Source organism: Fusarium coffeatum (genome assembly GCF_003316985.1).
Source record: "Fusarium coffeatum strain FIESC_28 chromosome Unknown BRIP53273_contig_122, whole genome shotgun sequence".
Lineage (NCBI taxonomy): Eukaryota > Fungi > Ascomycota > Sordariomycetes > Hypocreales > Nectriaceae > Fusarium > Fusarium coffeatum.
This window is the reverse complement of record NW_022157915.1, coordinates 28,976-53,237: the sequence shown is the minus strand read 5'-3', so window position 1 is coordinate 53,237 and position 24,262 is coordinate 28,976. Positions and strand designations below refer to the sequence as shown.

At 48.5% G+C, this 24,262-nt stretch overlaps 9 protein-coding genes across 9 annotated transcripts; 3 read left to right on the top strand and 6 right to left on the bottom strand.

Annotated features, from left to right (window-relative positions):
- Positions 1 to 400: 400 nt before the first annotated feature.
- FIESC28_05639 (uncharacterized protein) lies at positions 401 to 1,171 on the bottom strand (the record flags this gene model as incomplete). Its single annotated transcript, XM_031159784.1, has 2 exons — positions 401 to 524; positions 573 to 1,171. The coding sequence occupies 2 exons, from the start codon at positions 1,169 to 1,171 to the stop codon at positions 401 to 403; spliced, it is 723 nt and encodes a 240-aa protein (XP_031016099.1).
- A 597-nt stretch (positions 1,172 to 1,768) lies between these two features.
- On the bottom strand, positions 1,769 to 2,694 carry FIESC28_05638 (uncharacterized protein; the record flags this gene model as incomplete). The annotated part of the gene is made up of 2 exons (XM_031159783.1): positions 1,769 to 2,528; positions 2,582 to 2,694. 2 exons carry the CDS (start codon positions 2,692 to 2,694, stop codon positions 1,769 to 1,771), a joined length of 873 nt encoding a protein of 290 aa, XP_031016098.1.
- Positions 2,695 to 4,116: 1,422 nt separating this feature from the next.
- FIESC28_05637 (uncharacterized protein) lies at positions 4,117 to 5,322 on the bottom strand (the record flags this gene model as incomplete). Its single annotated transcript, XM_031159782.1, has 1 exon — positions 4,117 to 5,322. One exon carries the CDS (start codon positions 5,320 to 5,322, stop codon positions 4,117 to 4,119), a length of 1,206 nt encoding a protein of 401 aa, XP_031016097.1.
- Positions 5,323 to 8,386: 3,064 nt separating this feature from the next.
- Positions 8,387 to 9,478, top strand: FIESC28_05636 (uncharacterized protein; the record flags this gene model as incomplete). Its single annotated transcript, XM_031159781.1, has 1 exon — positions 8,387 to 9,478. One exon carries the CDS (start codon positions 8,387 to 8,389, stop codon positions 9,476 to 9,478), a length of 1,092 nt encoding a protein of 363 aa, XP_031016096.1.
- A 153-nt stretch (positions 9,479 to 9,631) lies between these two features.
- FIESC28_05635 (uncharacterized protein) lies at positions 9,632 to 10,081 on the bottom strand (the record flags this gene model as incomplete). The annotated part of the gene is made up of 1 exon (XM_031159780.1): positions 9,632 to 10,081. The coding sequence occupies one exon, from the start codon at positions 10,079 to 10,081 to the stop codon at positions 9,632 to 9,634; it is 450 nt and encodes a 149-aa protein (XP_031016095.1).
- An 818-nt stretch (positions 10,082 to 10,899) lies between these two features.
- On the top strand, positions 10,900 to 12,102 carry FIESC28_05634 (uncharacterized protein; the record flags this gene model as incomplete). The annotated part of the gene is made up of 1 exon (XM_031159779.1): positions 10,900 to 12,102. The coding sequence occupies one exon, from the start codon at positions 10,900 to 10,902 to the stop codon at positions 12,100 to 12,102; it is 1,203 nt and encodes a 400-aa protein (XP_031016094.1).
- Positions 12,103 to 14,506: 2,404 nt separating this feature from the next.
- On the top strand, positions 14,507 to 15,929 carry FIESC28_05633 (uncharacterized protein; the record flags this gene model as incomplete). The annotated part of the gene is made up of 2 exons (XM_031159778.1): positions 14,507 to 14,750; positions 14,797 to 15,929. 2 exons carry the CDS (start codon positions 14,507 to 14,509, stop codon positions 15,927 to 15,929), a joined length of 1,377 nt encoding a protein of 458 aa, XP_031016093.1.
- A 2,373-nt stretch (positions 15,930 to 18,302) lies between these two features.
- On the bottom strand, positions 18,303 to 21,077 carry FIESC28_05632 (uncharacterized protein; the record flags this gene model as incomplete). Its single annotated transcript, XM_031159777.1, has 4 exons — positions 18,303 to 18,378; positions 18,431 to 19,520; positions 19,566 to 20,264; positions 20,315 to 21,077. 4 exons carry the CDS (start codon positions 21,075 to 21,077, stop codon positions 18,303 to 18,305), a joined length of 2,628 nt encoding a protein of 875 aa, XP_031016092.1.
- Positions 21,078 to 22,954: 1,877 nt separating this feature from the next.
- Positions 22,955 to 23,944, bottom strand: FIESC28_05631 (uncharacterized protein; the record flags this gene model as incomplete). The annotated part of the gene is made up of 1 exon (XM_031159776.1): positions 22,955 to 23,944. One exon carries the CDS (start codon positions 23,942 to 23,944, stop codon positions 22,955 to 22,957), a length of 990 nt encoding a protein of 329 aa, XP_031016091.1.
- Between the last annotated feature and the right edge of the window lie 318 nt (positions 23,945 to 24,262).

The following is a 24,262-nucleotide window of genomic DNA, read 5'->3' as shown; positions in this document are numbered from 1 at the left end:
TGTAAAACATCAGATATGTGACGATCGAAGTCTCGCCAACTTTAATCGACACTCTACCGTATCTTAGTCTCTGATAAGCCTTTGTTTCATATGTGATAGGCACAATGCCTTGTTTTCCCTCACCTTCAATAATGGCATTTCCAACGTGCAGGGTGCGATTGCTGGACAGGCATTCCATTGTTAGACGCAAACGTCGATCAGCAAGAATGCACAAGGCTCATGGTAAATTAAACTTACCATTGGCTAGCTTTTGATGAGATGAGAAAAGGGTCAAGTATCTGCCTATTGCCAATAGATATGATAGAATGTGTCACGAGGAGCCTGGTGGCTTGTGCAAAGTGGAAAAACTCGAGAACGTGTTCTTCATTGACTATACGCGGAACACCTCGTCTTCTTTCGTCTAAGAAGAGGATTGGATAATCTTATCAGCCATCTCAGATAGGCTATCTGACATAACATCCATCTCGCCAAAGATATCCACACAGGCCTCCTTCTCCAGCACAGAGCAATACGCGGACTTGAATCTACATTATACCGTTAGCGAATAAATAACCATGAGTCTACACACTTACCCAACCTGCTTTGCAGCAGAAACATCCCACATATGTGCAGCCGCAAACCAAAGCTCCTTTGCCCCCTTCAGCTCAGCATACGTAGAAGCATAAGCCTTTAGATCAGGCTTTCCCACACCAAAGGAGTCACACGAGATGAGGTGCTCCTTGGGAAATTCAATTCCTGCCTTAGTAAAATACCCCAGGACACGGTCATAATCTCCAGCTGTAAGACCTCTGACCGTGAACCCAGCACCGCGCAGCTTTTCAAAGCACTCCTTGACATCAGGTCGGGGCTCAAGAGCAAAGTATCCCTGCGTGATCTTCTCGATATCCGCTTCGGATGCAAAGCTGCGCGGCTCTTCTATGCCGGATAGCCAAAGTATGCGATAGAAGAGGGACGAGAATAGCTTGTCGAACTCGACGTAGCGGTTTGTCATGCTAAGATAGGTGTACTCTCTCTCGGCGGCTTCTATCCATAGATTGATAAGTAGAGATGGCTTGACATTCTCTGCGCGGAGCTTCTCGCCGAGTTGGTTGTCAAGTGCTTCGACGAGTTTGTCGTAACCTACGACGGTGCCGACGATATCGAAGACGACGAACTTTTCATTTGATGTCATGGTGGTTAACTAGGTTGAAGAGACGACGTGAACTAGAGCTTCTAAATGAACGTAGTAAGAGTTTGGATGAAGATGGATAACTGCGGTGTTTGAGGATTGTTCTCCGCAGCTGTGTTGATATTCATGGCAGATGCTACGCTCGGAAACCTCCCCGTAGCCTGCGGGGAAGGGCGTGCAATCGACATCGTTCAGCGCTAATCAAGTACCGAACCGAAATGCCTATCTCTTCTTCAGCATGGTTCGGGCAGGCAAGCGTGGTCAATAATCCTTGTTATCTATCAGGCAGACCCTTGCTACGTCATGTTTCATTTCAAGCACAAAACGCGTCGTTGTCATCACATCCGTACTTTCAGCCCAAATCACAAAGCTGGCCTCAAGGCAACGATGACCAATCGATCGCGTAAACTGAAAATAACGTTATACCTGAGGCAACGATCTCACAATACAAGCTATATATATAAATAAGGTAATCCAGGTCTGGGTCCATTCTTTTTCTGTCCATCTCGTTACAATTTCAGCAGATATCGTCACCATCCAACCCCTGTGTTGATTCACACGACACCCCAATGTGAACTCCAGTCCAAACACTATATACGTCTATTTGCCCGTTCCTTCTTGCTGTTGAGAAAGGCTGAAGTGCCAGAGGACCTCTGGTGGAATCGGATCCAAGACGTATTCGCCGGTCACCACAAGCTCTGAGGTCTGGCGTTCATCAAGCTCTTCGGGTATTTGGAGGAAAGAGGGATCAAGGGTTGGAGGTCTGTCAGGCCCAGAACGATAGAGCTGATGTTGTTCGTCGCCTCCAGAGTGAGACCACACGCGCGATGAGGGGCGAGTCTCAAAATCGGTCCCTTCAGAGAAAGTGATCGATAGTTGAGAGTCGTCTGTAGTCAAAGACGGAGGAAAGACATTTGGCCATGCTGGTTGCATCGCATCCGCTCTAGGGGCTTGAAAGCCGGGTTGAATGATAAGTGGTGATCTGTTTTTCACCCTGTCCATGACATCTCGCATGCCCTTGATGTTTTCCCTGGCCGCCTCAGATCCAGGGAAGATAGTCTCACGAATTCTCCTCCAGCTCGTCTGTGGCACGGATTCCTTTTCGCGACCTAGCAACACTTCATTGGACACATGGGTCTTTTTCCATCCTCGATCCTTGAAGCGATCGTACTGTTCTGGAGTCATGATGCATGCGCTGTTCCAGAGCTGTTTGTTCTCTTGTGAAGGTACGCCTGGGCATTGCGTCTTCTCGTGCTCCTTCTTGGCGAGTCTAAGGGGTCCTGCAGGTAAGGAGCAATTGAACTTGTGCAGACACTTCAAACACCAGAAGTCTGACGAATGGCAGCGCTTCAGATGTTCACTGGTGGTACTGTCAGTACTGACACACTTCGATGACCAAGAGGTTTAACTAACTTATGCTTTTCGATGGTAGGGAATGACTTGTTGCAATCGGTATCATCTGGGCATTGATCTGCAATAACGCAGAGGAACGAATTGCTTGGGCGACTGCGTCTAGCACCTGGCATTATCACCAGACGTCGACAGCCTATTGCGCCCGTCGGTGGGCCGATCGGGGTAATCGTTCGTGTCGGTGTCGATGATAGCCTCGATTGGCCGTCGGTAGTTCTGTTGTTGGTCTATGTTGGGAGATGCGATGGGCTTCTGATGCTGCCTTATCCCAGGGCTGACGGCAATCGAGGTTGGGCGCCAGGAGGTCTCGACTCAACGCAATTGGACTGTTCGCAGACGGATAATGGGAGGGTCGCGACTCGCGAAAGATGCCTGTATCATCCGACGGTTAGCTAGCTTGCCGTTAAACAGTTTGTCGTCGTACACGGATGACCTGCCTCGCTATACTACTACCAGATTTGTCGACAGGTTCGCGTTCTATCGCGAGCATAGAAGTCGGTGAATGGTCGGGGCGCATCAAGGAGGGAAAAGAATGAAGAGCAAACTTGGGGGCGAGCGAGCCAGAGCCCGCTTGAGGCTCTGCGTCGCACGCGTCCACTGGTGTAATCATTGATGATGAATTTTCCACCTTGCGATGTTTTTGTTTTCTCCCAGCCTGGATTGGGATAAGTTTGGGCCGTGGTGGTAAAGTGGTGAGGGGAAACGCGACAATTCCTTTTTGGGGGCGATCGGCTGCATCCTGCATCTGCCAGCGAATACCACACGCACAATTGACCGCTTCTTCGTTAAGAAGGCTCAATAATTAAAGCGATGAAATTGCGGTAGGTACGAGGACCCGACAACCTGGTTTGGCAGTGCGTCTCAGTCGGGACCATCTTGGCTATGACTCGATGTGGTATGCTTTGCGTTGTCTTGGTGTTGATGGTTGTACTCTTCGGAGAACGGCGATGTCCTTCATGCATTGCAAGGTAAGCGGCTTCTTATCAATTGGTGCGCTACGTCCTGATCTCAATATTACCGTCGTGATTATAGTGTAGTCATCCATTGACACAGGACGTAACCTGGTGGCCGATCCAGCTTTAAGCTTGAATGCGGGGGAGATGTCACTACTAATGCAGGGCAAGCCCATCGGTTCGGGCCTTTCGCTCTATTACGATTGGATATTGCTGATTATCGCTAAGAGATTAATCGACAGTAGTACAGCGGACGCTCCAGGCGCACGTGAAATCCGGGGTGAATTCGAGGTGTAAGAATGAGGACTACGAGGTGGGGATTGACAATCCTATTGCACCTGCAATAATTATTTTACCAATCTTACCAATTTCTCAATCTTTTACGGCCTGTGCGAAGTCGCTTTTTATTCAAGACATTTCTATATTTGGCTATATAACACTCAAAAGTCTATAGGAGGAGAATAAAAGGCTTTCTTACTATCTTCCGACAACCGTCAACATACGCTATTAATCTATCCTCTCTTCCAGGGGTCCGGTTACCAATGTCGCGAGAAAGGGTTTGATCGTCCTCCCCAGCCAGTCAATCTAACTCGCCATAGACGCAGCTGTCCTCGTCGGCGTACCGTATATCAACTCATCACCGTTCCTCTGAGGCTCCAACCTCTCAACCTCCCGAATAGGTTCCCAATGAACAGTCCCATACCGATAAAGCTCTCCAAAGGTCCCAGGACGGAACGTAGCATCGCTATTCTCCGCCTTCTTGATAAGGTCGCCCAAAGCCGGGTTACCTGCCATTGAGTTGTGGTAAACCTTGTACATATGACTTTTCTCCAGCATCTCGATCACAAATTCTTCAGCTTCGTCTCGTTTGGTGGGATCAGGCTCGTCCAGACGTGTTGTGAAAAGGTCGATTTGTTTCTGTCCGCAGAGATTGGTCTTCAAAGCACCAAGAATTCCATTCTTGATTCCTTCGACCATGAAGACTTTGTTCTCCCAGAATTCGCGGCCGTTCCAACCAGTTTCGACATCGACAAGGTTTCGTGTTCGATCTCCCAGAACCATTTGCGCGACGTAATCCGTCATCCAGTAAATCTGCTCCTCGTGCTTGGGATCTCTCATAGCTTCAGCAAGACCAATCTCCTGAATCAGAGGGTGTTTGTGGAAACCATCGACATTTGTTCGGCCTTTCCAAAGCTCTTTGTAGCTATCGTGCCAGTTCTTGACAAACTCACATTTCTTGCGAGCTGCAAAAAAGAAATTTCCGAAGTCCCCCCACTTGTTCCTGATCTGACCTGTGATGATCCAGGCGGCAATTTCGTATGGTGTTTCGGGTGATGAGAGATGATTCCAGAATAGAGTATCAAGGTGAATGTGTAGCATGTTGGACACGTCCATCCAGACTCCGCCGTGTTCGTACATAAGCGGGAGACGTGCTAGATCTGCAGCGTGTTGCGGAGCGTGCTTACCATCCATAGTCTTGTTGACAAAGCATTCGGGAAACCAATCTCTGTTGACGTAGTTGTAGATGTTGTTAGGCGAGCCGTCGGCAAAGTCGATCAGACGAACTGTCCAAGTTGAGCCGAGACGACGAACCCAATTGAGGACTGTTTGCTGGTGGGTAGGATACATATAGTCAAAACCTCTGTCCCAGATAGCCCAAACATTTTTTTCTGAAGTAATTGGTCGGTATGTTTTGAGTTGATCAATTATTTCTTGGTCGCTTCGGAGATCCAGAAGTGAAGGGTCAATCTTGCGTAGGCCAGAAGCCTTTTTAGGTAAAGGGAATTCCATGAGTGAAGAACTTTTTAAGAAATAACAACTGTGAGTTTGAGTGTATTGAAGCATTTCAAGATGAGGAGTCAAGACGCTGATATTTATATGAAGGTTATTTTTCTGGGAACGTCGAGGTTTGATCTGACATGGGAGTTACCAGGTATGAGTCGATTCCTTTTTTCGGATTAGCGGGTGATGTCGAGCCACTGGTGGCTTGATACTCTAACCTACAGTGGGAAATGAATCATTTTCGACCCAACAAGCTTGGCTTCTTATTTCTTTGCAAAATATGATTTGACGAAGACATATTTTTTGTTGCGTCAATCTCGTCGCTGTTCTAATACTTGGTTATCGTAAGACAGAGTCACCGACGATCTTTTGTGAAATTACAAATTCGGTAGGCCGGTGACTGTTGTCAAAAGTTACAGCTTCGTCGCAACCTTTCACGCAATCCCTGAACTTGCTCGCCACTCATTTACCAACTAACTGGTAAATAACATCAAAAAGGCATGTTTTTCACCACAATGCTTACTTGCGATTAATTTTTGCGAAAGTAAAGATTCCCCAGCAGGTTTCTAAGGATAGAAATGCAACTAATAGCGCTGTTCAAATGGGAGTTCTAGGGTATATTCCTCAGGTCGTCTACTCGGCCATACTCTGTTCCTCTTCAAAGTAACCTCGATCAAACCCATACACGATTCTAACTTTCTCATCGTCGCCACCCGTCAAATGCACCCTTATCGTCCTCACCCTTGCTTCCTGGGGTATATCACTACTGCAACTAACCACGTTCCCGCTTCTGGATTCTTCAAGTTCCATCACCCTCGCAGCTACCTTCGCCGACTGCGACGCATTGAAAACCCCTTCTTGAACACGCTCCGCTAACATGATTGCAAGGGCTCTTCTCCGAATGAATGGATCGCGACATCTCGCAATGGCGGCTATCAAGACTGACGTAAAACCGAGATCTATGTGAAAGCATGCTTCTGGCGAAGACTCTGGAGACCGGTTTTGTCTTTTGCAGTCTTTATTTAGGCCCGCCGCTGTGGCAGCGCAGCTGACGATCTCTTCGAATTCGGGTGTAAAGTTGTCCCAAAAACATGGATCACCTTGTCCAAGGGTGTATTTGGCCACGTTTATCTCTAGATATCTGCGGTGAAGCTGCAATAAGGCAATCGATCGTTTCTGCGTGTCGCTCGACAGTGTTTCTCTATGGTCCAGGTGGGAAACAAGGGCATCGAATAGTTCGCCCCAACGATTCACCTTTGCCGCATGGGCCATGATATCACGAGCCGATTTACCTTTTAGACCCGGAGTTGCCTGCTCGACCAGTAATTCAAGCAATGCCTCACGTGCATCAGCGAGCGAGGCAAAAGAACCTTTATGGAAAGTGAGGCTGCTACCGAAGGTATTGTAGTATAAGAACCACAAACTGGGGTCCATATCAGAAATGAGCTATTGTTTCGTTAGAAATAGTCCATGCCGGTTAGTATAAGACACCTACTGTCAGAAATTGCACTGCAATCCGTTTGAAACATGCCTCAACAAGTTTGAAGGTTTCCTCTACGTCAGAGCATGACTTGTCTTTGGGTGACAAGCTTCTGTGTTGTTGAATCATGCTACAGCCATATTTGAAAAGGCCGACGGCCGAGTCCGTCTTGCCTTGGAGAAGCTTCGGTGGATTAGTATGGGTAAGAGAGGCTGATTGACGGTAGACTCACCTCTATGCAGATGAATATCAGACACGAGATAATAAGCACATGCCCCCGAGATAAAGCATCAGGCGACGGGACGAGTAATTCTTTGATAGCAAGGTTATAATGCTTCAACGCAGGTACCGATTCTATTCTTCTCCATTGCTGATGAGTGAGATAGTGTCGATGAAAGTGGGACAATGCTACTATTCCGTTCTTGATGCAATCTTCCTCCTGCGCCATTTGCAAGATCCTAGTATTCCACAGATCATCGGTGAAGAAGGTCTGGAAATTGTCAAGGGTCTTCTCGATGAAGAATTGGAAGGACTCTGCCTCGACACTATTCGTATATGTTGTGATGATGGATCGGGGAGAGGATTCGGGCGTGAGTGGTGAAGGTGATGGCTTGTAACCGTCGCATTTCCGACCAGTTGACGTACCTGAACAAGGTTAGCGAATCACGATAGGGTCAGGGGATTAAGAACTGACATCGTTGGCACGCCGGACGAGCCTCATCACATTTAACTCTGCGGACTGCTACTGGTCAGAATCCAATACTTGATCGAGTGGTCACCTTACTCACTCCTGTAAGTGAATTAGCAATCTCGTCACTCACAGACCACGCTCAATCAACCCACTTGCAAGTTCCACAGCCCGTCTTCACTTTCGATGTACGAGCCCTCTTTCTTTCTCCTGGCTTTACTCGTGTCATGATGGAAGGCGAATAATGTGTCTGTCTATACGAGATGTCTCAAACGATGTGAAAAGGCAGAGGTGAAAGACAAATGAAGACTCGAGGTAAGCTCAATCTCCGTTACAGGGGTCAGACTCGCTAAGACCAAGAGAGTATAGCGGTCAGCAGTGGAGATGCGTCCAAACGAGCACGCCAGTGAAATTTCCGTCGCAGTAGAGATCCATGTGAGTCTCCACGGTCTGGTTCGGGGAAAGGACAAGGCAAACACGGTTGTAGGCAATATATATTTACAAGAGTCTACATACGTTTTTCTTTTCCCAATTGTGACTCACTTACCGAAGGATTCGCTTCCATGATATCAGATGACAACTACAGTAGATGGGGGAGGATACAGGATACAGATTCACTCACTAAGTTGTGATAGGGCCCGAGATAATAGTAAAGAATTGAGGATACCGCGGAAGAAGTAATCTGTGGGAGGAAAAGAAGATTGAATGTAATCAATTGGATGTCAAGATGGAAACTTCTCGTACCACTGATGGCGAGAAGTCAATCACCGGAGACCAGATGACGACAGCGTAACACAAGGTTCGTTGATCAGCAAACAACTGAGACAGTACTCCGCCATGACCCTCAGACTAGCAAACTAACTTTCGCTCTTTTTCAACACAATTCTCTTCACACATTGACTGTCATGTCGTCCAAGACGCGCATTGAAGCAGCCCTCGTTGTAGGCGGCACGGGATTTCTCGGCTATCATCTCGTTCAACATCTTCTAGAAGATGACCACACTGGAATGGTAGCAGTCGTCGACCGCAACGTCACCAAAAACACCCATGAACGAGCCAAGTACGTGGAATGCGACATCACCGACGCGGAGTTTATTCGGCAGATTATAGACGAGATTAAACCCAGCGTCGTTTTCCATTGTGCGTCACCGATAGCAGCGCTCCCAGCATGGCGAGAACCCGAGTTCTACGAGACAAACGTCAAAGGAACCGAGATTTTTCTTAACCTGGCGGCTGAAAGTGATTCTGTTCGAGCGTTTGTCTTCACTTCGAGCATGGATGTCTACGCCGATCCTCCACATACGAACGCGGACGAGACGTTTCCTCTCTGGCCTGAATCGGATAGATCAAATGAGTACAATCGCACCAAGGCCATGGGGGATCGTCTCGTTCGTCAAGCAAATGGCTCTAAGCTGAAGACTGTTGTGTTGAGACCTGGTCATGCCTATGGGGAGAGACAAGTGCAGGGCATGATTGAAGCTGTCAATATCGCTGCTGGGAACGGTCCACTCGTCCGAATCGGCCAAGGGAAGAATCAAGTGGAAGTCATATCTGCAAAGAACTTCGCCATCGCCCATACTTTAGCAGCGAAAGCACTTCTAGATCCTAGTCGAGCAGCAGGAAAAGTCGATGGCGAAGCCTTCAATATTTCTGATGGTAGACCAGTGCCGTTCTGGCATCACGTCCGCGTCATATGGGAAGCAGTCCGTGGAAGGGACGTCTCCGAAGAGATTACCATATTGCCTGGGTGGATCATGATTGTTGCTTCGTTCCTGGCCGAGTGGCTCTTCTGGACTTTCAGCCTTGGAAAGGCCAAACCACCGGTAGAGTTGAGAAGAATGTCGGTGGAGTATTGCCTGTATGATCATACGCATAGTATCCAGAAGGCGAGGGAAAGGCTTATGTTTGACCCAGCATCGGAGCATGATACTGCTGTGGCCGGAGCAGTAAGATGGATGCTGGAAAATCAAGAGGGCATAGTGAAGAAGAACAAGTGACTCCCGTCATGAGTAGGGTGATTTATGGGTAGTCTGATCTGCAACCTGATATAGGTAAATTATAGATTTGAGTTAACTATGTTTCGCATGGAATAAGGGAACCTTGGCAAGAGCCAGGTAAAAAGACTACTATAACTTTAACATGTCTTCCAACTACTCGCTCTTCTCGGCCCCTCCGGCCATCTTCTTCTGCAACCCAGTAAAAGTCAAGGAATCAACAAACTCGACAATCCTGTTGATCTCAGTTCCATCCTCGTTCAAGTGCAAAAACCACGAAAAGTCCAAACTTATCTCTTCACCCGCCATAACCAACGTCGCTACGGTGGTAACGGCTGCCTTGCGAGCGTCAACATCAATGACCAAGTCAGTGATATCGTTGGCGTGCATTCCACCAGCCTTCAGGCCCTGAGCAAAGATTGCTTCGTAGGCTTCGTTGGGCATCGTACCGCCGCCGCCGAGAGGTGAGGGAAGCATGCTGCGGAGACAGTCAGGTGTTGTGTCACGGTTGGTAATTTTGGGATCATTGGCTTCTCTCGCGTCGATGAAAGAGGTTACATAGCTCTTGACAGTTGCTTCGATGTTTTGTTTGATATCGGTGGACATGATGGCTGTCTGTGATGATGGCGAATAATGTTTGTTTTCAGAAGAGACTTGGATAGTTTGAGAGACTTTGGATAGATTTAAGCAAAATCTAGAGCAAGGTGGTTATATACCCGTCAAGAATCTGACATTTATCTTTCTCACGAGATATGGCTATACTGCATGAGGTCCTGAGTAAGTACGAATCTGACATAATACCGCATATCTACCAATAGTCGATCTGGATAAGCGAGTAATCTCTCGCGTTCTCGTCTTTACCTGTTGGAGACGCCAATTCGATTTCCTGACTAGGATATATTCGTCTTAGGTTCTGTTTTCGAGGATAGTCACTACATCAGGATCAAGCAAGTCCGAGGGCCACGTCTCAGCTTAGCGTGTCTTGTGATAAAATGTTAACAGGGTCTATGACCAGAGATGCGTGGATATCTTGCCAATGATTTGAGATCCACGATAAGGGCGTCTGGCACTATCAAAAGATGATCCAATCGTAACATGAGAGCACGGGTGACTCCCTAGTCTAAGCTTTACTAAAGTTAGTAATTACTTTCGTCTCTTATGGTTATGGTACCACTGGCTTAGACTAGGTACCAATGTGGAGTTACGTGCATTGTCACGATGCGGGTTCTGTTGTCGTCAATTTCAAGGGTATTTGTGCAATTTGATTGGCTACGTTGAGGTGACCGGCGCGCCTTTGCCTTGACTTGCCCCATCATGTCAATCAATGGGCTTGAGCTATCCAAATTGATTCATATAAAATCACAAGCCAGATATTCTATAATTATGGTGGACCAACTCACTCCAACTCGTTCGTCAATACAAAAATGACTCAATCAACAGAATCAGTCATCATAGTCGGCGCCGGCATAGTCGGTTCATCCCTAGCCTACTTCCTCTCCCAATCTCCAACGCCGAGAAAGATCACTTTGATCGACCGCTCTTTCACATCACTTCTCGGATCGAGTGGCATCGCCCCAGGCTTCATCGGTCAGTTCAACGAATCTGAAGTCCTGACCAAACTCGCCGTCGACAGCGTTTCAGAATATGTCAAGATACCCGGCGGTTTTGATAGAGTGGGCGGTTTAGAAATTGCCTTCGAAAAAGCTGGTATTCAAAGACTGAGAAACAGATGTCAAGATTCACAAAGGTTGGGCCTTCCGGCGAAGATGATGAGTATTGAAGAGGCTCATCGTCTTGCACCAAATTTGGTAAATGAATCTGGTGCCGGATCTGCGCTGTTCTTTTCGGACGATGGTACGGCGAATGCTGTCAAAATCACGACTTGGTATCAGGAAGAAGCGAAGAAGAATGGAGCGAGCTTCGTGGAAGCTGACGTCCAGAAGCTCCTCATTTCTCAAGGCTCTATCACAGGTGTCGAGATTCTTGACAACGGTAGTCCATCGCAACTCAACGCTGACAAAGTTGTCCTTACGACAGGAATCTGGGCCCAAGGTCTCGCTTCAGCCCTTGACTTCCCTGTCCCTGTCATCCCAGTTGGTCATCCTTATATGCACGGCCAGACCAGGAGTCCTCTGCCTCGCAAGCTTCCTTTCGTGCGATGGCCAGAGCATCACGTCTATGCCCGTGATCATGGAGCAAACTTTGGTATTGGAAGTTACGATCACCAACCTATTGGTCAAAAGCCATCGGATACTGCTACTGGAGGATGGGTGGATTGGTTTAAGCAGCCACTGAAGTTTGCAACGGGCTTACTACCCCCCGCTGCTGCAGGGGAGTTCAAGGATGGAAGGATGTTTAATGGTGTTTTCTCAATGACGCCTGATAACATGCCTCTCGCTGGTAAGGTTGGGTCTGTAGAGGGGCTATATACCGCTGTTGCTGTTTGGGTTACGCATGCAGCTGGTACAGCCAAGTTTCTGACGGATGTTATTGATGGGAAGGATGCGGATGAGAAGCGAATTACAGCGCTTGACCCCGAGAGATTCAGAGGACAGAATTTTGAAGAGTTGGAAGAAAAGTCTCTTCAGGGGTATAACTCTATCTACAAGACTGTCAAGTCCATCTAGCGGCAAATGAAAACCTAGCTTTGACCGAAAACGGTCCATTCTAGCCTTCTAAGATATTACATTCAACAAAACAACACCTTAAACAAATCTCAGCAGATTGGCCACCCCGTAGGGTGGAGCTCTCCTTCGGTTCTAGACTAGCAGGATAGAAAGAAATGATTGATAGAAGAAAGAATACAGAGAATATATTATAGTTTCATAAAGATACAACATCACAGATAACACAATCAACAATCATATGCGCGCCTCCAAATCAGGGTACTTACGACTAATAGTGCAGTGATCAGCACTGGCTGCACCCTATCTATATCTCAACACACTGAGCGACCCTCACCCGCCGCCAGAAAGGGTCAAAAAGGCAAAAAAAGAACATTTCCCCCCTCCAGGATTTGACCCCGGGTCTCTCTCCTGCATCATGTGCAACAACCGGCCACGAGGGCAACGGTAAAGAGTGCGCTACCCCTGCACCAAAGAGGGTTGGATCGTTGTTGCTAGATCTCAGATGTTTAACGGTTATGTACCTATGGCTTATCACCAGACGCGTCCGCAGACCCCGAGTAACTATCAGATCTTTGTTTCTGTATTACTATTTTGGGCTTGGTAGCTACGGATCTCGCTATATACCTACTACCCATGAGATTTGCTTATTAGTCCCGTGAGTTCCCACGGTACCCTGTATTGATAACTCTCCATATGTGAGCTGCAACCATTTATGCCGGCTGTATGCTTCCCTGTTCTCGCTGACCAGACACATGCGGCTAGCGATGCCACTGCCCCTTATACTCCTGCACAATACCTCTCTTACCAGCTCCTTAGCTACTGACCATTCACCACAGCCGGTACAATTTCCATCTACTGTATGATACCGATCCTTAAATGTCACCCGCTCTCATCAACAACTAGCGCTGCCGCCGCAAGCCCAGCAGCCGCCTCCTTTCGCCGACCACGGCTTCAGCCAGTCTCGGTGTGCAGAGCGTGGTAGGATACATCAGGAAGCAGGCGAGGCGGGGTGAAACACGAGGTCCAGTCTCGAAACGGGGCAAAAGGAGCAAACTCTTGTTCTCCGGATAAACAGCAGCTATCTGCGCCAAAAGTTAACGGCAGAATGTAAGACGAAATGGCCGCCAAAAGCATAAGAGACGAAACAATTTAGGCAACTTACGAAAACTTAGGCTAGCGCTTAGGCTACTTTATTTTAGTGGTCTAAGCCTTAGAAGACAATTGTTCTGTCACAGACCTGCTTCCCGGAGTTCTCATGTGTTTACTAATCTCTAAGTGTTTTGCTTGAGAACGTTCTCAAGACAGCTATCTTGTTTGCAATCCATCACAGATCGTACCCAATATATGCTGAGCTGGAGGACTATTGTCATCACTGTCATGAGATGGATGTCCATCTCCGTTTTTTGAACAAAGCCTATTTCGACAGTGGTGGATTAAGGCACCGATACTGTTAAAAGAAGTGCGACAGTTCTGGCAGAAGACAGAGCAGTGTGACCGTGCCACGGTATCATCCTCAGCATCCCATTGCTCCACTGGTAGATTTGACAGATCAAATTGGGGATTGGGCATACTGTTGGACTCCATGCCATCTTCTGGAGTGATCCAGGATCGGGGTCCGAGGTTGTGGTCAGGCCTCCATGATGAGTGGTACAGTGGTACCGAACGTAGCGCCTTAAGAATACCACTCCATTCAGCTCTGTCCCATTTTCACATGGACATATTGGTCAATCGGGTGTCGATTGTAACCGTTGCCTGCCCAAGGTCGATGTCTTGGACTGGATCGAAGTTCTCAAACTTGACAATTCCGAACTTCATTTCTATGGCGTGAGTCTGCTTCTTGCACAGAGAGGCTTTGAACGGATGACATTTCCAAGGTACCCTGGGTAGCCCCCATCGATCCAGTATTTACAGAGCAATCTCATCTTGACATGGCTAGGGTCTTTGAGTAATCACTTGTTGGGTCTCGTGACAGACATCATCATGTCTGTCAGTACATGTCAATGAGGGTCTTGACTTGAGGGTCGCCAAAAGAAGCAGCCTCGGCAGGTTTGCTGTATGCCGTTCGCACAGTCCTCAATCAAACCGATAGAACACCTATCTGCTTAGTTTCAGTCCATGTTGTCAACTGCGTTCATAAGCCATGTTCCGTGAAGCATCCTTCCTCCTCACTCGTTACTCTGAGCCAGGCCACCCCCTTAGGGGAGTTTAGACTAAATGGACAAAGACTTAGCAAAGATTTTATTTCCTTATGATCACTTAACCTAAGAATTCACTAAAGATTTGCGCTCAAATCAGGCAGCAAGGCAGTCGATTGCTTGCTGTGAATGATTGCCCCGCCCCGCCTTCCTTGATCAATTTCCAGCTTGTTTTCCCTCCATCTCTTTCTCTCACCAACAACATCAAAATGACCCGACCGACAGGAGGTGTGAAGCTCCTCAGTGAGAGCTATGTTTTTGTCATCCCAAACACCGCAGCGGAAGAGTCCCCTGTTTTACTGGCACTAGCCGAATCGGCAAACGAGAAGGGAAAAGAAGCAATCATCCGGGTTACGAACTTCGATCTTGATGCTGTCAACTGCCTTGTTGAGTTCCTGAAGAGGAGGGAATATGAAGTGAACTGCGCACTCCTCCCTAGTGTAAAAGCACTTGGTAAGAATATATTACTAGGCTGTCGGCGGCCACTGACCCTTTGCAGCGGGAACTGGAAAAGACCCTGCCAAAGCACTCTTCATTCGAGACTTGCTCATTCGTCATGTACACATGAGTGGCATGGGGCTTCACTACAAAATCCCGAAGCTCTCAGAGTTCGCTAGAAAGCAGATTGAGAAAATCATTTCCCTCCACTGGAATGACGGAGCGTTCCTCGGCGTGGTTCGCGTCGCCCTCGAATATAAGGGCGATCACGAACTGCATATGGCCCTCTTTGCGGCAGCTCGCCCACATCTCTACTCCCTGATTGCAACCGATGAGTTTGATCCTTCTTGGGTCCTTCGAAGCTTCCGCAGTCACCTTCGAGTTCCGGCCTCAAATGAGAAGGAGCTCCAAGGCCCCACGTCATTCGAGATTGAGGGACTACGAAAGCGAGTATCCGACCTTCGCATTGAGCGAGACGAGCTCGAGTATCGGCTCGGCGAACAGGATGAGCCCCCCAAGCGTGCCATCAAAGAAGTCAACACTGCACAAGTTCCGGAAATATCTGCTGAATTGAATGAGCTCCGCCGAAAGGTATCCGAGCTATCTGCATCAAAGGAGGACCTGCAGGCCGAGAACGCTGCGTTGCGCACTCAAGTTGACGACTTACGCACAAAGTCGGAAGCCACATCATCTGAACAAGATGTATTGCAGCAGCAAATCACAATCCTTACTTCATCAAAGAAAACAGCAGAACAGACCGCCGCCGAAGCGCTAGCGCGTGCCGAAGCCACCGAAAATCGACTCCTTTGCTCCCAGGTGGAGGCAGAGAAGAAGGTCGCCGAGGCACGCAATGACGCAGAGGTCACCACAAACACACTCGACCGACTGCGTAAAGAGACCGAGGAAGTACAGAAGAGCCTCGAGACTTCCGAGACAGAGCACAGACTCGCTAAATCAGAGCGGAACTTGCTTCGGGACCGATGGACTAAAGAAAAGGCTAAGGTATCCGCATTGACTCAGGAGATCGATACCCTCAAGTTAGCCCTCGACCTGGAAAGAGATACCAAGGACACAATTCCGGTCGCCGTGCGTGACGAGCTAAAGCAAGCCCTGGAGGCCGAGCAGAGTGAGGTGAAAAAGCTCAATATGGAGCTCGAAAAAGCTCGACAAGCCGCCACCAATGCTAGAGGTTAGGAACAAGCCTACAACACAGGAAGCAGCAGATTGGCAGACATCACGTCGGAGCGAGACAAGCTCAGCATGTCTTTGAATGTAGAGAAGAAAAGGGTTGAGGTTCTAAAGGTGGAACGTGATCAGGTAAAGGAAAAGGTCGACGATTTGATTGAATGCCTCGATGACAACACTGACTGCCGGCATTGCGGGTGGAATTTTGGAATGTGGGTGGAGGATGACGATGAACAATTTCTTGTACGATGCAACCGTTGCAGAACTCGTCATTGGTGATCACAGGCCAAAGATGTATAAGGGCAAAATGTATTTGAGCTAGGTATCCTAGTAAGTTTACGGGCTGCTTGCCTCAATGTAATTACTAGGTATGTTAAAGACCAAACACGGTCTTATCACTTGTTTCGCGGTGGCTTCAAGCTTACGCTTAGCAAAGCCAGAAGTGACAACCTTGTGCATTGGAACGTTTACTTTAGCAGGCTGAGATCCAACACGTATTAAGCCCAGTCCATCGATGACTATAGGCTCATGGATAGCAGGTGCTGACTTTGTAGAATGTGCTCAGTACAATAGGTAGTACTTTACTTACACTTCTCCCACGTGCTGGAGTAGAAAGAGTTGGTCATCGAAGCACCTTTGTGCATGCTCATCCAAGATTTCACTCTGATCGCCGAGTTCTTGCTTGCGAACAGAGTCGAGAGTGGTGGTGCTATTCTTGAGCTCGTGGTACTTGCTCAATTCAGACTCCTATTTGGATCAATGAAGCACAAAGTCGTTGAGGATGTTGTCGATGGAGGCCGCGTTGTCCATGATGGTAGACCTCGTAGAGGGTGAAAGAAGGTAGAAGAAGAGGAGGAGGAGGAGGAGGATCTGAATGTAGAGACGGACGTACTTTATGGGAAGACTGCCAGTTCTAAAGTTATCTCAGTAAGGCTGAATCACGACCAGAACTGAGGCACCGATAACCATATCTTGGAGACATTCTGCAGACAGGGGGAGCGGGGATGGGGGTGGGGAGAGGAGGGGGTAGGGCAACGGAAGGCTAGCGGCGGTGGTGGCTACTGGGTAAAACAACAAAGGGACTGTTGGGGAACGTAGACGAAACGCGACGCAAATTACCAAATCATTGGTGAGCTGAAGGAAAAGAAGAAAGGAAGAGATTTGAGTCTTCATTGTTGTGTCCTAATTCCCGTAAGGGAGAAGACTTCCTTTGGCCCACCACCACGTCGTTCCATGGGGAGGCCGGGAAAGGGGGAAGTCACTCACCTACTCTTGCAATTGTCAGATCTCAAGCAGATAAAATGGAACAGAGCCTGGCATGCCCTCGTGCCCCTAGAGGTGAAGAGCTGGGGATAGGTCCTGGGTTCAAATCCCGGAGGGGACTCCTTTTTCCCCTTCGACCTCTTTTGACGCTAGATTCAATGACCGGCCATAGTCAGATAATGCTTAAAGACATGGGCTCTAGTAACAATAAAGCCAACCCCTTTGGTGCAGTGGTTAGCACACTCCTTCTGACCGTTGCCCACGGGCCGGTACTGTATCCGACTACATAGGAGAACAAGGAGAGCCCCGGGTTCAAACCCCGGAAGGGGGGTTATTTTTTTACCCTTTTGACGTCTTTCGGCGCTAAATGTAATGATCAGCCAAAGGTACATAGCCGTTAAACATCTGAGATCTAGCAATAACAATCCAACCCCCTTTGGTGCAGTGGTAGCATACTTCCTTCCATCCGGAGGCTTTGGTCCCGGTGTCGTCATTAAGTACAAGGAGAACAGGGAGAGCCCCGGGTTCAAATCCCGGAAGGGGGGTTCATCTTTTTGCCCTTTTGCCCCTATTACGCACTTCTTTCCGTGTTAGCTAAGGAGTGTGTGTTACCGTGGCGGGTGAGGCTCAGTCAGTATGTTGAGACAGAGGGTACAGCCAGTGCTGGTCACTGCAGTAGTACCCTGGTTTGGTTAGAGATGCGCATATAACTGTTGATTGTATCATCTATGATGTTTAGTGTCCTTGCGAAACTACACTGCATTCTCTGTGTTCTCTTCTATTGGTCATTTCTTTCCATCCCTCCTCCTTTCACACTTCCCCATTCTCCTCCCTGTTATATTAGACTTCCAAAACTACGGTTACCGGAGGCCTTAGTCCCAGCTTCAACTTAGTCTTATTTATCTTTCGGGGTAACCTTCTGCCTATAAGTGATTTATCTTCAGCATTCAGGATCCGACTCCTCGTAAAATTATTCATGGGTCAGGGGTATTTGGTATGGGTTGGGATAACTACAATAGGTAGCTTTAAACGAAGACATCTTGAATTGGTCAATGTGAGAAAAAGGTTATGTATTGAATCGGTCCCCGTATTGAAGCATTATAACCATTGCCAATATAACTACAGTTTTAAGTCCTTTTTGAACATTTCCAGCCACTGCGGGTTGTCTGCTGGTGTCTGGTTCCAAGGGTCGTCGCTATTCACGGTCAGCAAAGCGTGTCACTTAAAACCCGAGAATAGAGCCTTACTCGTTATATAAGAGGCATCGCGCTTGGTGTCTCAATTCCTCATCCGATGGGACATGACAAATGGGATTGTTTGGCGACATTGTTGCTTTCACCCATCGCTTCATCTCGCGCGCAAACCATGGAATGTGATTCGGATCATTCAGGACGTAGATTCCGGGGCCGAGCCATGTCGGCCGGAGTGTTGACTCTCCTTCTGCATTGGGGCTGTCTGTTGTTTGTGGTATAACAGGCGGCGACTGGTCATCTGACCATAGCCATGTAAAGTCTTGAAGGAATGTATCAGCAGGTGTCGAGCTGGCTCTATCACCCCTCTCTGCTACCCAGGGCATATCAGTGTCTGGTAAGTCGCCATGTCCAACCAGTTCCCAGTCATTCCCAGTAGGCCATGATGCTTGCCCAGTCCATGGTAGATCGTTGGGCTGTGATTGAACGCTGGGTTGGTCTTGCCATAACGCACCATGGCTCGTCGTGAAAGCCTCCTTGCTTTCGCTCGCCACCACAGAATCTGCACGTCGCCTAAACTCGTCGATCCAGCTTGTCGAGTAATTGAGAAACCCGATCAGCCAATTCGCCACATACTCAGGCTTCGTGTGCAGTTCACTCTCCATTTGTAACACAATTCGACCAGCTTCTCTCTGCAACTCACCGTCCGACGTCGCATGGATACCTTTTTCTCGCTGGGAGCGCATAAAGGCTTGCAGGCGAGCCTCCAGTAGACAGTCTTCGAACAGTGCGTTCTTACCCTTGATCCTTAACACCGATAATCGGCTCTCTGTCCGCGATCGGATTGGCGCGAACCGAGCTTGTTGGACAATCTCGTCAGACGACAATAGCAGGTCTCTGAGCCACGAAGAGCCTCCGTGCGAGCCTGGATTGAGCTCGGGAAATGTTACTTCGGATCCAAATACAATGCGACATGCTTCGAGCTGCAGCGTTCTGTGACTTGGGAGCGTGTTCGTTGTGTCGTTGTAGTTCTGGATGAAGTACGCCAACTCCATTGTGATGAGTTCGTATGCGCTTCGAGGGGAATCGGGTGGTCTGCCATTGGCAGTAAATGGAAACGGTGTGCCGCGCTCTAGCTCGACCAAATCTGATACCATTAGCAAGGCTCATCGTGTCAAATGTCGTGACTTACATGGAGGCATTCCGTTCTCGATTGTCTTGAGCACAGAGTCTTCAAAGCCCCAATCCCCAACCCAACTTCTCATCGTACAGCCTAGTTTAAAGTGGTTCGCCAGATGGTCAACTCTATCAGGCCATGTACTCAATGAAGCTTGACAGAACCCACATCGTGACACAATGTCTGGCTGAGTAGTCTTCCACAGTTTCGTAGTAAGGTCAGTCAGTACAGCATTGTGTACAAGTCGCAGATGTTGTTTGAGATGATCCTTCCTGCTGAACGCTCTTTCCTGGCATGCAGACGGATTATGGCTCGACAGGTGTATCTCGCTAGGATCTCCGTGGCCGCAAAACAGACAGCATAGTTGTCCAGTATCCGGATTTATAGCAGTTGTTCCGTTCGGTGAGCATTCCCACCTTTCGAGTGGAAGATGCAATGAGTTCTCGTGTCGCTGCCAGTCGTACTTCCTTCTGAACGTCTCAGTGCAGAAGGTACATTGGAAGGTGAATCGAGGCTTGGTTAGTGAGTTCTTCTGCGGCCGTATCTTCTGGATTGAGCGACCGCGGCTGTGGGATGAGGTTCCGCTGATGGAGCCTCTGGATGAACGTGAGTCTGTCGATCCACTTCTTGATGTGCCTAGACTACTGGTTGTTGATCTATGGCGACGTCTTCGGGATATCTTCTCATCGCTTGAGAATGTTCCTCTTCGGCCTCCTGTCCTTTGTCAGATTAGGTGTCAAAGGTCGCGGTTGACGATGACTTACTAGTTGAGACCAATTCTCCTGAAGCCATCGCCCTTGCGATATCCGATACGAGAGCCGGTTCATTTTCCGGTGGTGAGTTCTGCCATCTCTGCATAGGATTAAGGTCCCTCCATGTCTGGCCCCTTCTCGGAATAGGCGTTCCTGACCTTGTGGGTGTATACTCTTCAGGTGTCTGACCACTACCGTTCGTGCGACTGTCAGCCACGATGCGACGTCTCCGCGCATTCGCTAGCCAGTTTGTAATCTGTATCCGACTCAAGCCTGTTTGATGTTCAAGGAGAGTCTTTTCCTCTTCTGTAGGATAGGGACGGTCGACATGTGCTGAGAACCATTCTTTTAGTGAGCGCAGGGCTTCGAGGGTGAAGCGGTGGCCGACCTTTGGGGGAAGTGTTGAGAGTGTATTGATTAGAGAGTGGGTTGATGTTGAGTTTGGGGTTGGAGACTCAATCTTGTGACTTTGAGGACCCTGTAGAACCTGGGTTGACGAGCCTGTCACTTGGGTTGTTGGTACATCCGATTGTAGGCCTGGTTGGCGGGGCTGGTGTTGGTCTGAGTTGGTGGCATTGATATCGACTGGCAGTTGACTTAGTTCTGCATACCATAGGCCACCGTTCATATCAAAGGTGAGTCCATCGGTAGTGTCCAAGGCCAAGGCGTCCAAGAATGGGGTACCGAGATGTTCCCCACCAATCGATGACCCGGGAATAGCGACCGCAGATAAGTCCCTGCCGGGATCATTTCTGTCACCCGAGTCTGCAGCCATATTGTGAAACTGGGGGATAGCGTTTACGTAGAAGCGGGTACAATTATCCGTTGTTGTGAAAGGTTGAGGAGGAGTCAGAGCTGAAGGTTGAAGGTGAGCCCCCGCTTCCATGTCAATTGCGCCCAGCGCGGAATAATATCCGATTTGGTAGTTCCGCGTTCAAATGACTACAGCTTATAGCGATGGAGGATGGTCGTACAACATATCCAGCAACAGTAAGCTGGAATATAGCGATTTATTGTGTTTCGACGTCTAATTATCTGATATTTTCTCTGTGAAATGATACTTGTTGGGTATACCTTCTCGTGACGCTAGTCGTGTGTTCAGATAAGCTAACCTACAGGAGCTCGATTAAACTTGGTTCTCAACAATTGACCTTATTAAATAGTCAGAGCAACCTCTCTAATAGGGATATCATATAACAAGTACAGAGATTACTCTTACAAAGCCTGTTGGTGAGGAGCAGCAGTCAGTATAGATGTTGAGCATGCCACGGCATCCATGTGCAGGGCATACCACACAGATAAGACTGCGGCAAAACAGCCCCGTTTCATCCACATTATAAGCTGCCAGAAGAGGCAAAGGCTGTCCCATCTGTGTGTTTCTATCTATATAGTGGCAAATAAGTAGCTGGCCAATGGTAGACATAACCGTAATCGTCAACCCACTGATCTACCTTCTTTGGCCCAAGTGTGATCTTGGGAGCACAGGCATTAATTAAAGTCTGCCGATTGGACCCTGATCCGTTATCATACGCTGTCAGTCGGTTATCTCGGTCACGATGGTCCTTCATGTAAATCATCGTGAAGTCTAGAACTTGATCGGCGTCTGGGGTCGCACCGTACTAACAACGACGGCGGGTCGAGAGGTCTTTGGTAAGAACACTCATTGGAAGAGAGTTGATCCTGGCGACACGACGAGCGTTCCACCTCTTTCTTGTCTATAGACGACGAAAGAGTTGTTCCGTAGAGCTTGAAAGATCGGAGTACTGTACAAGTTTGAAATTCGTGCCTCGCACAACAGTCGGGGTTGACCATGAAGTTCATGAACGTAGCCACGGAGCTTTGTCCTCTAGTTCACCAGTACATGTTAACCTGGATTTATCCAGTTGGGCTCGCGAGTGCAGGTCTATATCCATGATCTCTTGAGGAGTCGAATAAAGTTTGCCTACACTTCTCCGTCAGAGGTTAGCGATTAAGTTCTCATCGCTCACGACATAAATGCGCATTGATATTAATTGATCACAAGATCATTTGAGAGCGCTTCTATATATGCGTGTTAGTAGTTTCATAAGAATTGAGCCACCGTCGCAAGAAACCACGTTGTGTGGTTGACCACTTGATGAGGCATCGTGGGATGAGATCACGTCTTCTGCTTAAGTGTGGCGCTCCAGGCCAATAACTGACTTAGGAGGCTAGTTGTAACTTTCAAAAACTCATCATACTCGTTTATCTGGTGTTGTGGTTCCTCCTGTGTGGTTACGGCACCGAATTCACATGGTAAAAATGAGGCTATCGCCAAGTTCCTTGACGCGACAAATTTCGACGGACCATGGATTTCCGCAGTACGTGCAAACAAACTCTCAGAATTAGACTTACGACTCAGGATACCTACAACGATGTTTTCGTTTTGTTTTGATGTTGTATCGCAGAGTGTCGTTGAGGCTCAATTAAAAATCACGACATCACGTGCAGCAGGAACGACTCAATTGTTTGAATGTGAATTCATCAGCTCATTCTAAGCTCACACTCCTACAAACAGCGGAATAACTTCTTAGGCTAAACTTTTGTTCCCGCGATAAACGCTAAATGCACATTGCTTCCTATTTTCCTTCATCCCATAGGGTATCCATCTCATTCATTACTTCATAAACTGCTTTAAACAACAGAGGTTCCGTTCTCAGGAGTCTCCTCGGGCCAGACGTTGTAGCCGAAGGTGTCCTTCATGTTGACAAAGCGGGTGTGTCGGCCCTTGGCAACGCTCTGGACAGCCTCGAAGTCCTCATCGGACAGGTCGGGGATCTGGAAGTTGCTCTCAATGCGAGAGGGGGTAGAGCTCTTGGGGAGGACAGCGTAGCCGCGGCGCAGACCCCAGGCGATGAGGATCTGAGCAAGGGTGTTGCCGCTGCGCTCGGCGACCTCGTTGAGGGTCTTGTTGGAGCGGACGGTCTCACCAGTGGTGGGGACCTGGTTCTGAGAACCAAGGGGAGAGTAGGCGGCAGGGAGGATGTCGTTCTCGAGGCAGAACTTAACGAGCTCCTCGTTTGGCAGGAAGGGGTGAATCTCGATCTGGTTAACGGCGGGCTTGACCTTAGCAAAGGCCATCAGCTTCTTAAGACCGTCGATGGTCCAGTTGGAGACACCAATGGCACGGGCCTTGCCGCTTGCATAAATCTCCTCCATGGCGCGCCATGTGGGCTCGGGGTTCTCAGTGAGATCCTTCTTGATGACGTACTTGCCATCAGCACCGATCTTGGGCCTGTAGTCCTCGTCCTTCTCAGCGGCGATGGGCCAGTGGACGAGGAAGAGGTCAATGTAGTCGAGGCCGAAGTTCTTAAGAGAGTTCTCGAAAGACCACTTGACCTCCTCGGGCTCGTGGAGGTGGTTCCAGACCTTTGTGCAGATGAAGATGTCCTCACGCTTGACACCGTTGTCTTCGGCGAGGAAATCACGCACGGCCTGGCCAACCTCGCCCTCGTTAAGGTAGAACCAAGCGCAGTCGAGGTGTCGGTAGCCAGTCTTGAGAGCAGCGGTGACAGCCTTGTAGGTCTCGCCCTTGGCGCCCTCGTTGGCAAAGGTGCCAAAGCCCACACCGGGCATCTTGACACCGTTGTTGAGGGTGAAGACAGTCTGGTTAGAAACGGGCATTTTGATGGTGTTTGAGTAAAGTTGGGTATGTGTGATGGAGTATGAGTGTAGGTCAGAAATGGTAGGCGACGGGGATTCACAGATGAACGGGTTTTAAAGGGATTGAACAGTTAAAATCTCTCAGTCAATTAACTTGAATCACTGGTGGAGGTATGTACATCATCTATCTACCGAGCCATCCATCCATGACAAGGCAATGGCGATTTGCAGTACGAGAGTTGACTGAGTGGTACGTTCTCTTGCATCCTTAGCCCAGGTTACCCAGGCGTGCTCCGTACTGTAGACTCTGTCTCCTCTTCTCGTCCCTTGATGAGGTGG